Source organism: Phalacrocorax carbo, chromosome Z, assembly GCF_963921805.1.
Source record: "Phalacrocorax carbo chromosome Z, bPhaCar2.1, whole genome shotgun sequence".
NCBI classification, from domain to species: Eukaryota; Metazoa; Chordata; class Aves; order Suliformes; family Phalacrocoracidae; genus Phalacrocorax; species Phalacrocorax carbo.
In genome coordinates, this window is record NC_087548.1 from 20,885,428 (window position 1) to 20,902,407 (window position 16,980).

At 39.1% G+C, this 16,980-nt stretch overlaps 1 protein-coding gene across 3 annotated transcripts in view; it reads right to left on the reverse strand.

Annotated features, from left to right (window-relative positions):
• Positions 1-336: 336 nt before the first annotated feature.
• LOC104052922 (chondroitin sulfate proteoglycan 4-like) overlaps positions 337-16,980 on the reverse strand; it is a 40,885-nt gene continuing 24,241 nt past the window's right edge. For all 3 annotated transcript variants that reach the window (XM_064438992.1, XM_064438994.1, XM_064438991.1), the window contains 4 exons: positions 14,591-14,722; positions 10,277-10,449; positions 6,516-6,699; positions 337-6,011 (listed from right to left, as the gene is read on the reverse strand). In XM_064438992.1, coding sequence (XP_064295062.1) covers positions 3,958-6,011; positions 6,516-6,699; positions 10,277-10,449; positions 14,591-14,722 — 2,543 coding nt within the window. In that variant the 3' untranslated portion in view covers positions 337-3,957. The remainder of the gene's footprint in view (positions 6,012-6,515; positions 6,700-10,276; positions 10,450-14,590; positions 14,723-16,980) is intronic.

A 16,980-nucleotide genomic window follows, 5' to 3' on the forward strand; every position in this document is an offset into this window, starting at 1 on the left:
TGCAGTTAAATAACAGAACTTACTGAAATAAACCCAGTGCAGTCCTGTTTGAGTAGGTTCAAATCAATGCATTTATGTTGGTATTACATTCATGCAAGTGCTGAACGTGGCCAGGTAGATGCATGATGAGATGTCTCTCCTTCTTTGGCCGTGTGCATTATGTAGAGGCACAACACTGGGCACAGCACAACAGCAATCTCAGCACATGTGCGATTTAAAAGATAAACATCAGAAAACTTGGAAGAATGCTGTTATTGGCAATGGGATTCCGTTGTGTTTCTGCACCGACAGCAGTATTTTACAGGTCTTTAAAGAAAGCACAACAACATAAGTGTGTAGATTATAAACAAAAGAGTTTATTATTTTATATATGTTTTCAAGGCACTTTCATGCTGCAGTTTAGAACTCCATTTCATAAGAAAGGGAATCCTTCATAAACCCCACCTTCACTAAATAAAACACATTCAAGGTTAAGTGAAACAACCAGAAAATTCAAACCACGTCCTGACCATAAACTACGTATGTTCCTAGAACCACAAAAAGAACCCGTCCGTAGAAAACGTTTTCCTTGGGGATTTTCTAGATTGACTGTTATCTAGGAAACCCAGGATTAGATTCATCCCTGCGAGTTTTTACCATCTCGAAGCTAGACCTCTAGCTAAGCCAGTGACCTCAGCTCATCCAGAGTAGACTCCTCTGACATGTGTTAAATATCTAGGTAAGAACAAGATGAACTGTCCTCCATCAGAGACTATTCTGTATTGTCCACCGGGAAAGCTTACATTAATGCAATCAGATTATTATTTTTTTTTTAACTGGGAATTCAGGGTAGGATATTAAAGCAAAATCCGTATGTAGTTATCAGTTACAATATCACCTCACATTTTGTATGAAACCCAGTGATCGCTAATACAATATACTTATATCCATATAAACTTCTCATCAAAATATTCCCTAATATGGGAGACATTCTGGCATGGTTGTCTCACCGTAGCACCGAGGGAGAAAATGGAATGCTGGCACACTTCACTGATGAATTAGGCATTAGACGACTGTTTTTATATATAAAAAAAAAAACATAACAACCACCAACTAGAAAAAAAAAACAAACCTCAGTGCTTTAAAAATTGAGCCCAATGCTCAAAATACAATTCCATAATGCCTGATCTACTTGAAATGAACATCTGCTGTGAGCCAAAAGCATTTTGGAAACAAGAGGAGTTCTGCACATTATGCTGAATCAAAAAAAGCTAGCCCAAATTCTACCACCTTTTCTGGACTTTTCATGCACGATTTCTCACTCAGATCATGCAAATGCTGAAACTCAAGAATGTCTATTCAATTGTGGAGTTCTAATTGCTCTGCTGTTTCTTTGACCATTGCTGATATGTCATGGTCTCATTTTTTACCATGGCTAGCAGTACGGCAGCCCTGCGTTCCATCCCCACTGCACACTGAGCACCGCAACTTTGGGCACACCTGTCTTTACAACAATATGTTTAGCCAAATCTCATTAAGCACATATTTCACTTCCATACTTCCATTCAGTGTGGATTTTGTCACCAGACTCCAGCAGCTTTCAGCACTGCAATATTTTGGTGCTGAATTAGGGGCATATGGCACCTCTTTTGCTGTTGACATTAAGATCTCAGTGGTTAGGAATTGTGAGACAGGCTTCTTTAAGTGTCAGGAAAGTGTTGCATTGTAATTCTTTACTACTCCTTGGAGTGAGGCCTTGGAGAGGTGTAAAGGGATCAGGTTCCTGCTAGCAGCTAGAAGGGTTCGGAGGCAGGCTGTAGCAAATACTCTGCTGACAGCTAGGATTTGGAGGAAGCTGCTCTCTGGTGTCAGCAGAAGAGGTCTCAGGAAATGGCAACAGACATACAGCTGTAGCACCACAGAAGACACTGGGGTGTCCCTGTGATGGCTGGCAGCACCACCTTTCTGGCTGAGTTTCTAAAAACAGTCCCAGACTGTTTGTACACAAAAAAGGTGTACAATGCAGACCTGCAGTGGTCCACCTGGGACACCTGACACTCCAGCCTTTTACACTGACCACACTGCTTGAGTTCAAACCTGCTCACAGTGGCATCAGGGAGAAATGGTAATGACAGAGAAATAAAAACTATGTTTCAGGGTTCAAATACATTTTAGTTTGAGCATATAAAGGGTTGATATCTTTAGTCTCTAGTGGTACTAAGTTGACCAGCTGAAGATGTGGCTTACATATTTTCCACTGACATGGACTACTCTCCTTGAAGCGGGCATTTTGAAAATGCACCGCAATGACGGCTGACCACGGCAGAGGTGGCAAAGATGAGAAAGACTAGCCCCACTGCTCCTGTGTTTAGTTCCCAGAGCACAGCAATGGGCAACAAATTAGTCTGGCTCTCCTCATGGGTGAAAATTTCCCATAATTGGCATATAAAATCACAGAAACACAGCTAATCATCAACAATAACAACAACAACAAAATAATCCAAAAAGAAGTAGTGTGAAATGAATAGCACCAAGGATGTTGAGGCCCATTTATCGGTTCCATAAAAGTGAAAACTGCAGTACCTAGGCTCAGACAAAAATGTTTTTCCCGTGTTAACTGAGTGCGGTGCTGAGACCGCATGCTGACACTGAGGATGGTGTTTTTAAAGAGAAGCTAACTGGAAGATGTAACAGTACAAAAATACAAAAATAGATGATAAGTACAGTGGTTAGTGAGAGACTGGTTATGATGACAGCACCATTCCCAGTTCATTCTCTTAATTCAACAAAATTTTTGCTGTTGTCCTCAGTGGAAGAAAGAGTGGACCTTAATGGGAGACTGCACATCACTATTGAGCTTGGATTTCCACAAATATTCCAGGGAAATTATTGCACATTTTACCACCAGAGCAAAATTAGAGTAGGTAGTACTTCTCATAGAGTGTGTAAGGTACATGTGTTCAGAGTTCTGGGAGATGAAAGGTAAACTGTGGAACTTCAGAAGGGGACACGTACTTCCTTGCAGGCTTGTTTCCGTCAGTAGCTCCACAACATGTGTTAGTATGCAGCAGAGGACTTGACTTGTCATCAGCTCCTTCGGCCTCCAGAAAGAGTTGTGCTTGCTTCACTGAAGGCAGAATTTAGCCCTTTGTCAGGAGCAGGAAATTTTGATATGCACTTCCAGACATAACTTAAGCCTAGAGATAATTCAGCAGACAGGCTGACTGGCAGATACACAGTTTTTGCTATGTGGCTTAGAAGTCATGGATGCCTTTTACCAGTCTGCAGACATTAAAGGCTAGAGTTTGGTATCAAATGAGGAAAAAAATTAAAATAAAAGAATGAACAACATCTCTCAGTAAGAGTATTTTACCAGAAGCCTTATATACTGTCACTGCTATACTATTGTTGCTGAGCTGAATTCTAGATTTCCAGCTCAGTGACCTGGATGAACACCTGTCAAAATAATCACAGCTGTGTTTCTTTAGTACTGGCCTCGGAACAGCCTTCAGGTCAAAATTACATCATTGAGATCAGCACCTTGGCAATTACTTAGAGGAACAGTTGAAAGATCTTCAAATAGAAGTGGTGGTTCAGGAAAGAATACAATACCCTTATAGCAAACTTGGTTCTTCAAAAAACTATATTAAAATATATAATCCATGAGAGAACATTCTATTTTGCCCTTGTCATGGGAAATAAAAAATACTGCATACAGAGGGTACACTCAAAATCTATGGGCCAAATTATGCACTGAATTAAGCAGGAATTTTTCTGAAGTACCAACTGGAAATCCTATTTTATGGCCATTGCAATCGATAAGATTTTTGTTACTATTTCACTGGTATTTGGATTTCATTTAACAAACAGGGCATCATTTCATCTGTAATAAAGTGTATTAAAGAACAAATTGTATGTCAACAATGTATACTCTTTTTTCCACACTACATCAATTAGCATGACCAAAACTGGCCATTACTACACCCAGTATTGATTGCGCTTCAAAGTTGGGTTTGTTTTTCGACAATACTGGATCATTTCAGGGTCAAGGTTTAACCAGTTGTTTTGCAGAGACTGTTCTACAATTGGAGAGAACACTGCAGGAAGCAGCTGTTCATGTCTTACTGCCATGAATGTTGAGGCTGTACTTCTCTCAACCCCCTTCAGGAGAGGAGTCACTGTAACACTGGGTACAGTCAAGCTCCGTTCCAGACATCTATCTGGACTACTGAGGACTGCATCTGTTTGACTTTTGATAGGCGGGTTTGTCTTCTCTTTCTTCCGACACATTAGCAAAATGCACACAGAAATAACAGCAACAATGAGTAGCACAGACACCAGGACCAGGAGGATAATGATGTACCAAGGGTTGCTGCTTTCACCTGCTTGCTCTCTGGGACTCCTGGCATTAATCTGGGTTGTGGTCTTAGCCCCCGGAGATCCACTTGTTCCCATTGCCAGATTTAGCAATGGACCTTCGTCATGTAGATTTCCCCAGCGATTCTGCCCTGGCCACATGGTTGGTCCAGTCTTCCATAGTGCTACTGTAGACTCTTCATTCTGAGAGAAGGCTGGTGCCTCGTCCTTTGAGGTAGTGTGAATCTTTAAAGTAGTAGTGCTGGTTATGGAAGGCACTTCAGTTGTAAAAGCCTGTACAAGTGGAGGACTGTATGGCACAATGGAATACTGAAAATAGCCGACAGCAGGCTGCACAGCATCTGCCCTGAGTATAAATGTGAATGAGTCGTTTAACAAATCAATGCCTGTCATATTCGTATCTATGTCTAAAAGCACAACACCACTGTCAATATCAGCCTGGGTGAATGTCTGAGTATCTTCAAACACTGCATCATTCCCGAACCTCTTCTTTACAATCCTTCCATGAGACGGCGGCACTATCACTTCGAATCTAGGATTACTGTTTGTCAAATTAGCTAGCTCAGAAGCATCCAGGTCACTGGTTCTGAATTTATAAACGGCTTGATTTGAAATCTGCATGTCAGGTACAACTTGTACTAAAGGCTTCACTGTGATGTTCAGCAGTTGGCCTGTTAGATTGCCTTCTGCAGTGAAGAGCATAAACTCCAGTACTTCCTTGGACGCAGTGAGATTTGTCAGGTGGTAAGACAGCCTTCCTAAGTACAAATCTGCCTGCTCAAATCTAGTAACCTGCTTGTTTCCAATCATCAGGTGCCCATACTTGAGCGGCTGAGTTATTTCATAAATGATATTAGTGCTTCTTCCATTTGTGAAAGCTGAAAGCTGCATGTTAGTGATAGTGACAGATGTCTGGCCCTGTGGAAGTGCAACATTGGTAAGGTTGACAAGGACAAGAACAATTGGTATTACTTCAAGACTGAATAGTTTGTATAAAGGGCGATGTTTACCATCAGTCACACTGAAATAAAACACTCCAGAAGATGAACTTCCATCCTGTACAAAACAAACTTTACCACTGTCGACATCAGCTTGTGTGAAATCCTTTATAGAGACACTGAGATTGCTTTTCATTGCTAAATAACCATTATTGGGGTTGCTAACAATGGTGTATTTGAGCTCAGCTGGGGTGTTATCTAGGTCTTCAACTTTCAGATTCTCTGGCCCCAGCACTGACACATCTCCCTGCAGGACTTTCAAGTGCAGCCTTTTAGTCTTCAATTCTGGAGCTTGGTCATTCACTGGAACAACAGTGATATTAAACATCTCCTCCAAAACTTCACTGTGGGGCTTTGTTGCAGGCTTGCTCTTCAGGTTTAACCAAACAGCAAAAGTGAAATTGTCATTAAGTGATTCAGAATTATCATGTACATACACAATTCCAAATTTGTTCAGTATGTATTGGGAGAAGTTAGGTTTTCCTTCGGTAATGTTTCTTTCTCCAACAACAACCACCCCATGCTGGGGTAAAGATACAACTTGATACCACACTTCATACATGGAGCGCTGTACCTCAGGTAGCTTAATCAATAGATTTGAAGCATCCAAATTTGTTTTGTTGATTAATACTCTGCCTCCTTCCTGGACTATGGCACCTAGCAAGAAAGGAAAAGAGAATCTTAGAAATTGAATATTTTGTAGTTGCAATGTTTCAGAAATTAGATATCAAACACCGATGATGCTCAGAAAAGTTTCTCCTTCATGGCACCCTTAGTTTCCATATGCCATGGCTAAAAATGTATTACCACTATTATTAAAATATAGTCACATGTAAGAGGCAAGATTTTCTATTGATGCGTACATTAAGATTAAAGACATAATAATATCTCAAAGCTTCTGACAGTGTTTTCACCTACCATTATAGAAAAATGGAGAATACTCACTACAGCAGTAGGAAGGATCAAACATAAGTAGTAAATATAATTTTTAAAGATGCAGTGATGCAGTTTTTCAAGCTAGTATCCACACTACACTCTGTGACAAAAGTAGTCTAGTCATTTATTACTGAAAAGAAAGTAGCCTTTGTTTTTTCACATTTGTTCCTTGGAACCATGACAGATCCAAAACAATTTGGAGCCCAAACATTATACCATCTTCACCTGTATTTGCCAGAAGACGACTGTTCCAATCATGCCTGGTAATTTCATACGAAATTACAATATGGAACACCTGGAGGTCCAGAGCTGATGGTGGAGAGAAGACAGTAAATGTAAAGAAATCTTCTGTACTCCAGCCAGCTGACTCGGCTTGGAAGTGCTCATACATGATCACACCTTCATCCACCTGTTTAGGGTAAAAAAAACCCATAGGTATGTAAGGAGAATAATTTTAAACACAGAAGTGTAAAGAGAAAATAAAAATTTAAGAACACTGTTCAAAAGAGGCCTTTGTACCTTAGGCCATGCACTGTGTATATGTAAGTTACACTGAGATTATCTTGTATTCCTCCTTCTCCGAAGATGGACTCTGTGCTACCAGACAAGCATACTTGAAGATAGGTGAAATGTTTCTGGGCATGAATGCTTAGTAGAGGCCTTATGTGATGAACAGAGACGTAAAACATTGAGAAACTTATCTCAATCTAGCAATGGTAATGGTGATCAGGAGCTCAGCTGAACTGTATCCTTAGTGAATCAGAGTATCATATGTCTAGGGGTTTTTCTTTATAAGGACACCAGCGGGACTGGACTCATTGTCCTGAAAAGGCATACGAAAGACTAAAGGCTTCAAAAGGACTTTGATGAGGCATTTCATGGTGAATAGTAAAAGATACTTGGTAAGAGACTACAGAAACCAGGAGGACATGCAATGACCATTGAAATATATTCTCATTTATAACCACAGAGCTGATAGGATTCCTTAGTGGAAAATTTCTACATCATGGCAAGAAGCAAGTTCCTAAGAGACAGGAAGGAACATGGCTTGCCCTACACCTGCTTTCACTGACCTTGCAGATCATCATACTCAAGAGAATCTTATCATTCCCACCATAAAGATTTAAGCTTCAAAGCATAATACTGCACTATTCTTCAGAGAAACACATGTTTATACAAGATACAACCATTTATCTCTTTAGGCCCCAAAGCAAAAGATAGTATTTTCAGACTAGGATTCTCATCAGCTGGAGCTACACCGAAACTTTAAGATCAGCACCATAATACATTGGAACCTAATAACCATAAGACTAGAACACTGAATTGCATCCAGTAGATTCAGTGTCTGGTCTGTTTGATAATTCATTCAATCACCTGGAGAGGAGACAGCTCTACCCATTTAATTCTTGGCAACTACTGACCTGGCATGTTTTACTTTATAATTACCAAAGAGATCACTGTTTGAAATGGTGCTGGTCCTAAGCTTACTATTGGTAACATACTCTACACAGCTTGCAAATACCCTGAAGGAACTCATTAGCACAGGTTCCCATCACATGTGCTTGAAAGGTGTGAAAAAAAACAAAACAAAAAAACCCTTGCTGCTATCACAGATGAAGTACTTTAGTACTATAGAATTGGAGCTGTGACTGTAGAGCATGCTAATCCTGAAACTACTGCAACAGGGCTTTCACAGTCAGTTTTCTCAGCAGCCTCGAAACCATCCATCTTCTTATCTATAAAATTCACACTGATGTGATAAAATCCTATAAGCACATCTCCAGGTTTATGCTTTCCCTATACTGATTTAATTCTTAATGGCTATCATAGGACAAAACAAACAAAAATTGTTACTGAAAGGGTATGTTCGTTCAGGATAACTTTCCAAAGCGTACCTCTAGGACTTCAAGTTGGAGGAAGCAAAGTTTTGTAACAAGAACAGGCACAATATGCATCCTTTAAATTCAACTGTGTTTAGTATCAATCTTACTGGGGTTATCTTTCTTCTAATTGCAAGCCCATCCTAATATGTGGGCTAAGAGAATGGAATTGGTGAGGATTTCTGTGCCTACCTCTGTGACGACTTTACACATAAAGGAGAAATCATGGCTTGCTGCAAGATGAAACTACTTCTAAGACACCATAGAAAGTACTGGCAGAGAAAAAAACCCAAACATCATGTTGAAAACTACTGTGTTATTTCTTGGAATGCAATAGTGATTTCAATTCTTTTTTCTTCCTTTTTTTCTTTGGCAACAAAGCAATAAACCACAGGGCATAGGGAAGAGTTCAGCACCACAGCAAAAGTGTTAACTACTTTTATAAGCTAGCTGCACAGTACTTTTCAGAAGTGAAGCTTCAAGTCCCACAATACAAAATAAAGTCAATGAAAACCCAAAGAACTAAACTAATACAAAATATTTTCAGTTCAAATCAGATTTACAAGCTCCTTATTACCAAACAGAAATTGAATGCCTTATTACATGGAGAATATGAAATGTTTGTAATATTAATGCCATTTTCTCACTAATATTTAACTTTATGTGGCTACAACATACTAGAGAGTGAAAGTTTATTTACAATCTCTTATCTCTCCCTTATACCTCATTCTCTACAAGAATAGGAAGCTGGTTAGGATACCTTAATTCTACCTGCAATAAATCACATAGCTCTACTTGCTGGAAGTGAAAATGGCCAATACAAATACCTTCAACAGGGAAGGAAAGCATTCACATTATTACAGCTAAAATTCTTACCCAGTTTACCAAGTTCCAAAAAAAGTTAGCTATACATTAGTTAGAACAAAAGCTATAGAGAATAAGTGGCATGTCTGACAAGCCTATGTGAAGATCATATCCATAGGCAAAAAAGAGAAAAACTTCAAAACCTTTGCTGAAAGATCTTCTGTGTGACATGCTTAACGTGCATCTAATGCTCACAAAAATCACATATTTTAGGAATAAAAGGGAACAGTGTCATTAGACAGTTCATCTCCCTCATAAAGTAAGACAAAACCCAGCAACTATTGCAATAAGACCAATAACATAATGGGATCAGAACACAGCTTTAAGAGAAATATTCTGTGTTCATCTTGATTTATAAAGGTCAAGTGGAGATTCATTCCACCACAGGCCTTGGTCAGGTTGTTTCAAAGTTTGGATGATAGCTAATAAAAATATTAATCTTTTTCCAGGTTTTATTGGTCAAGTTTCAATTTCTGGCCAAAAGATTTTTTGTCATTCCTTCACACAGTAAATCAAATAGCTGCTTTTAAAATCTGTAAATGTAGATTAAGACCAAATCATCTCTCAATTTTTCCTCTAGCAAAGTCAGGAGATTGAGCTCCTTTTCTCTCCCTCACTTCTATTTTCTGAGAATAACTTCCTGCATGCAGAGTACACAGCTATATTCAGATTCTGAACACAGACATAAGTAATTTCAGTTGCAAAAGAATGTTTTCCATCAAGTTACATGAGCTGCCACGTTTTAGTCATTCAAGTATAAGACCCTGTATCACAGTTAAGATTCTCTAAACACTTAATATCACAGCCAATCAAGTCAATAAAAGTCCCTTGGGGACACCCATGAGGACTGTGTACAGCTGAAATGAATCTGATACTTGGACTTTTCACAGAGCAAAAGGCAATTCCTTCTGCCAAAAACTAAAGACCTAAAGACTTCCAACCTTGGACTGCTGGCTAATGGCACCAGAACAGCTCTTCTTGAAAAATACTGTTACAAGCAAAACAGTGGAAATTGCCAAGACCCTGCTAGTATCCAAGCAGAGGGGAACAAAGGCTCCTCTTGCTTTCATTACTAGATGCCAGATATTTAATGACACAGCAAATCCGGGTGATTGCACTGATGGGTCACATATGCCTAGTTACTTAACAGATATAAATGGATCAGACAAAGAACAAGCAACTGAGATGCCCTTTGAATTAACAACCTACCCTTGAACTAGTTATTTTAGACTGAATGCTTACCATAGCCTGTGTAAAACTGAGGATTTCCTGAGTGGTATTATCAGAATTTACTCTGAGCAGCCTTCCAAGTTTTGGGGAAGTTACAATCATAAAAGTTATAGTTCTGTTTCCTGCATTGGTCACATCATTGGTTACAGCTTTCAGATCATGTCGTGAAATAGATTTCCTGGAACCTAAAAAATATCAGTTATAAGTAACGTTGATTTGCAACAGCAATTTTTCCCAAAGGGTAAGTTTTGTATGCACAAATCACTCTCTCATCTAGGTATTCAACTAAGTATTTTAATAAAGCTTTGTAAGATCATCAGGTTTACCCTCTTTCCAGTTACCTTCTAGTTACAACTCTTCCACAGCTTTTTTAATCAAAAAGCCCATCAGTAGGATGTACTTTTGTTGTACAGAAATTAAAAAAGGGCAGTTCTCTTCAGCTAAATACTAACTGCTGCCAAAACAACCCAGAGTATGGAGTAGAGCATGTATAAGAATCCCTGTTCCTATATTACATATCTAGAACTGAATTCAAACTCCAGCTGAAGTCACCGCTGTTACGGTTTTTGGTAATCCCAGCTGCCCAGAGAAGGCAGGGTGATTTGGCAGGGAGAAGCCTTAACACAGCAAAGTTTCTAGTGAACACAAAAACCAAAACTGATTATGACCAGATGCTTGAACCACACTTCATCAATATGAAAAATGATTTTCATTAAATGAAATTAAAAAATAAATACTGAATTAAACAAATTAGGAAGACCATCACCCAACAGAAATAACGGCCCGAACTCAAGTAATGTATTATTAAGATGGATGGAGACTAAGGAGTAACAATTCCTTTTAATACATAGACCCATGATAACCAGTACCTTCTGGCTTAAATATAAAGATTATAAAGAGCTTTCTGGCATTTAGTCAAACCAAGACAATTTTTGACATAGCTGTGACAAAACCAAACTTAGTAATTTCCTAAAAGAAAAAAGTTTTATTTGGCTTCTTTTTGATGCACTGTTTCGTCATACACACTCAGCAAACTAAATCTCATGTTTAATGATACTTTTGGAGAAGCAACAGATTCCCATAATGGTACTCCCCCTGCCCCCATTTCTGCCTCCATTTTTACATTTTCTTATTTTTCTTGAGCAACAAGCTTTTATAAGTATCAATGCACAATTTCAGACACCAGCAGCATATATCCTTGAAGTCTGAATTACCAATCCATCTTCAATAAAGCATAATATTTATATGGGAATAACACAAAATAACATGTTCCTGTTATACTATTCAGACGAAAAAATATGGCAAGCAAACTGAAGAATCGGGATGTTTTACAAGCCATTAGTAACATCAGGATTCTGCCTGTCTACATGTAATTTGCCCTGGTTCAAACCACATCTCCTTTGAAACAGAGTTGCTATAATGAAACGAGATGTCTGGCTCTGCCTCTTTTGCCCTTTCTACCTTCCCATGCCTCTGTGTCTCCATACTGCTTTGAAAAGTGAAGCAGTCCCTCAGGTCTAGAAAAATTATCCCACACTTCATCGAATTCAAGAAATGTCCCTCCTCTTCCTCTCTTCTTTTCCCTTTCTTGCATGACCAGCAGAGAGGAAAGTACAACCTTGTGTACTCTGTTGTGCAGCAGATGTGGTCAGGAAGGTGTAACTGAGAGCAACAGTTACTCTGACCACATGTATCTGCATGCAGAGTTATTTCTCAGTAACCTCCTACTTATGCGAGTCAGACCTCACTGCCTTAACAGAGTATGACAAACTCACACACATGGTCCCACTGTAGTGATGGAAGTTACCAGTCCGATTTTTCATAACCATACCAGGTTATCCCACCACCATCATCACAGTGACAGAGGATGTGTGACACAAAGCCCTTGTTTGTTCCTAATAGACCCAATCTCATTGACTGGACAGCACAGGCTGAAATACAGTCTAGGGCCACAGACAATAAAGTCTCTCATGCTTTCTTCTAAAATGGGATGCTCCCCCAAACATAACCTTCTTCTTCACCCACTTTTGTCCTGAGACTTGAGAATCTTTTCCAGTAACTGCAGTAGTTCTGCTCTGGTCTGACATCTCAACATGGAGAGGAAGGTTATTCGTCAGCCAACAGAGTGCACGAAGGAAAGTGAAGTGAAAACACTGTCTGCTTGCTCCCAAACATGGCAGCAGAGAGATCACAACTGACAGGATCAAACTGGATCAAAACCAACCCCACCCAAACACAGGGAAAAGGAACAGAGATAGCATAACAACGATGGGTGATGCAGTGTAGGGCCAAGTGAATCCATACACCTAGAAGGCAACAGCATAAGGCCATTATCGGTACCTAATAATTTTGGTATCCATTTTTACTGCCTACATTTAAGATTTGGAAATTGTTTTGGAATGACCATTCTGTCTATCACTGCTAAACAGTTATGGATCACCTCATCTACTGACTGCTTCTACAGATCTGCTTCCAAATACCTACAAGTCAGGTTGCCTTTCCTCAAACTGCAACTCAGCTCATTCCTTCTCTGAGAAATGCTTCCCTGAAGAGAGCAAATCCTCACACTGTAGATATCTACCACAAGTAAAAAACCCTCATATATCTAGCACTCAATTTACTGAGCACACTGAATAAAAGAAGCTTCTGTTGAACAGAAAAAAAACCATAAATTGTATGACAAATCTGGTATATCCAATACAAAAGAAGACAGCAGTACATGCTCTTACAAAATTGCAGAACAATATGCTTGAGAGAATAGTTCACACCCAGTCAAGAAGATATGGCAAATTCTTCACAATATATTCAACTTTTACTTCCCTAGAGAGAAGATTCTTCAAGTTGTCTCAAAATTAACTTTTCCTGCAGTGCTATAAAATACAACAGGACAGTGGCTATTGTTTTCATGTGTATTGACCATTTGGCACCATCATTGTTGCAATAGTCATTTCATGATGAACAAGTACAGCTTGCTTATGTATTGTATCGGTTTCAACATATAGCTCCAGAACTTCTTTAAAAAGTATCATAAAAAGAATGAGTAAAAAAGCTAGTAATACATTTTAACACCAAAAAGGAATTTTGCTAACTCAAAGTAAGCAAGAATTCAGGAAAAACTGCAGGCTTAGATGTATACAGCTTGCAGTGCTGAAAGAAATGCTATATTTTGCAAACTGGAGAACTGATAGATAGTCTAGAGACTTTGCCTTCTATGGTAGTATCAGGCATACTTTTCTTACAACTATCTTTGGCTCATGATAGAATTCCTGTAAATCCCTGTGCCTGAGGCAACTTTACACACCAAAATCACAGATTAATAAGCTTTGTAAGTGGATTTATATGTGAATCCCATTTATATCAACTGAATTAGAAGATCATGCTGCTACAATCTCATTTTTTGTTGCCTGTGTTTAAGTGGCTTTTGTTGCAAGCCTTTGTTTACGCATCTTATATTCAGGAAATTTAAGAAACTAAAGTGCTCCTCTTCTGTATCAAATTAATAAATCAAGGTATAGATTAATACCTATAGATCTTTACCAGTTCTCAGTCTCTCTCTGGCTGTACAGATCATGCTCAGAGCAAAAAGAAGGTAGTGCAAACAAAAGCATCATGCAAGACATTGGTGAGAGAAGACTAATCTTCATTTCTCCTTTAATCCTGGAATTAATGTTAGATTACTAACTTAATGAGGGATTACTCTTGCCAATGCAAAGCAGTAAATGGCTCTGTGAGACTCTCTTAAGACATCAACTCCTGCAGCAGTAGGATTTACTTAAAAAATACTCAGCTGCCAATCCAGCTAGTTCCAAATGCACAAATACAAACCAAAGTTTTCAGTCCTTCTGTTCATCAGTGAGTCTGTGCTGCTCTTCATAGCTCAACTCAAACAATAAGAAAGCAAACTAGCAATCTGGCGAGTTTACCTGTGCTGTTCAAAATCCTACAGACACAAGCTTCACTCTGCTTTTACCAATCAAAATCACAACAGCTAAGACACTTCTAAATATATTAATATAATATAGAACTTTTAAACAAATCTGAATGGGGAATGTTCAGAGCTTAGGCAGACTGTTATTGTCACACTGTACTTATATTTTTCACTGCCAATTTCCATGACTCCAAGCACATGCACATATCAAAAAGTTAAAGACTATAAAACAATAAAGCAATGTTGTTTGAGAGAACATAACTGTTCTTTTAAAAATCAGACAGATAGCTGTTCCCAGGTACAGTTTTCTAGTTTAGACAGCTAGCTATGTGACAAATAATCATATATTATGCAAAGTTTTCAAGTGGATGAAATCATGATAATCTTTAGAAACAGACCTGGAAAGACTCCAAGTGCTTTGTTTACTACAAGGCTAATAACTAGCGTCCGAGCTGTGATGCTAAAAATCTGTCGAGGTGCGAAGTTCAAACCATCTGTTACCTGAAAGTTGAAGCCTCCAGACATTGCTCCTGTAGAAAACAAAAACACAAATCTATTCTTGTATTATTTGATTTTTCACCCAAAACATAAAAACATACACTGGACCCCTTTTGCTCTTGGCTACAGTGAAATATATCCAAAGTCACCCTGAAGCAATTTTTCATCAGTACCTTTGTATCTGAATTAGAATTAAATAAATTAATAATGCAGAGAACACCTTATCAATGAAGAACTATTGCCTGTTGCTTACACTGAAGGCCAGACACCCCTTAGCAGAGTGCCCCTTTCTTTCTTCACTGACCCCAGTGGAGCTGAAACCAAGTTAAACTTGGGGAGACAATGACTCCCAGATTTCCTACTCCTTTTGTATCTTAGAAGGAACCAAAGCAGTTATGCAGAGACATTTTGGCAAAGAAGGAATTTGGGAAAAAGAACAGCTAGAATGTTCTTTCATTTTGATTTACACCTAAAGGACTGAATCCACTCTCAAGTTGTTTCCTTTGCCTCTTCGCTCCACTTCAGCTTTGTTGAAGAGCATGTTGTCACAGCTTAAACTATTTCAGAGGTTATGTGTACTCATAATAAATGCACATTTTTTCCTTTAATCTTAGGACCTGTATGTACTTTGGCACAAGTGATAGCTAAATCCTTCAGGAGACTGAGCGGATTCCTGTAAAAATACATCTCTCAGAATGGACTTACTGAGGTGTACACAGCTTCCTAAATCTTGCTTTAAGTAGAGGCTCCCCAGATTGCTTAATTAGGTAGAAAGAGGGAGTGAAAAATTGAAACAGTAACTGTTGCAGTTCCCATTGCTCTTCTACCTGTTTTGCCTAATTTAGCCATGAGATCTTGCTACATTAATGTATATCCTGAAAGTGAGAGGGCACCACATACTTTCACTTAAAGATCAGCACTCCTTGCCTAACTATAAATTAACATATCAGAAGAATCAAATGTGCATTCTGATATTACACTTAACAACTACCCTATGCAATACTTTTATATCCAGCCAGGCACTCAAGCAGCTCTAGAAGATCATGTCATACTGTTTTTGTTTTAAAGCTTTTATTCTCTGATGTTTTCTCTTGATAAAAACGCACAAGTAGTTGTGCATTTAAAAAAGGCATTGGGGAGTCTATTTGCCTCACGTTGGGAAAAAAAGGCTTACTTAGCCTCACTTGCTTTTTTGGCTCATGCAGGTCAACTGCCCAATTGACACAGACATTTTGAAATTGGCAGCATCACGAACAAAACTAAATCCTGAAGTGCTGCTTAGGTGGAGCAGGTATGTTTTTATCACAATTAATTTTTAAAGGCATATCTGACCAGAGGCGATAAAAAGGACACCAGAAAGAGGATTGTAAAAATTGCACTGAGGAGACAAAGAGGCTTCAGAACCAAGAAGAGTTCAATTCATTACCACCCTAAGGAAAAGACTGGCAGGGTTTAAGGGCAGACCCCATACTGTGAGGCCAGGATGGGAGTGCCCTGGAGTGAAGCGAGGGTGGAAAAGGGAAGGAATTCTCACACTAAAAGAGGCATGCAGAAAAGGAAATATATGTTCTGGTTCTGTGTTTATGCTGGTGACAGGATAATCAGGTTTATGGAGGAAACAAACACAAAATTTAAGGGGAAAACATGAGAACAAAGAGGGATATTTGCAACTCACAGCACAAAGCAAGCAGCATAATGTAATTCGCAAGACTGAGCAAAGATGAAGGGAAAATTTTATTAAGTCTAATGTTAGAGGCATGAAAGCAAAATATGGCAGTACTTTCTTTGGCAGTACAAAAAACCCTGAGGATGGAGAGTCACTGCCATGTATACATGTAAAAGATCTGTGGTGCCATGAGGAGCAGCCAGGGAATGAAAGAGCTGCCACAGCCAAGAAGATGCTGCTCCTGCCCTTGGAAAGGGCTAGAGTGAGCTGGAAGAGTAGACGCCAGGCTCTGGAGAACATAAGGTGGGGGCACTTCCCAGGAGGAGCCAAAGAAGCTGGCACATAATAGAAGACTGAAGACAAGGGACAGAGCAGCTGAAGAGAAAAGGGGTAGAAGGCCAAATGACAGCAACCAGGTAAGGAAAGGTCCCAGCACAAGGCTGGGAGCAAGAAAATGAGAGTAACAAGTACACTTCTAGCAACAGTCCAAGATAAAGGAGGAAAGAAAATCACAGACTAAGAAAGGAAAAGAAGCAAAATGTCCAAAGTACTTTCTGAAACACTGGAGGCTATAAGGCTGAACAGATGGCAGAGCCAGAGCAGCTGCAAGAGCTGACACATGAC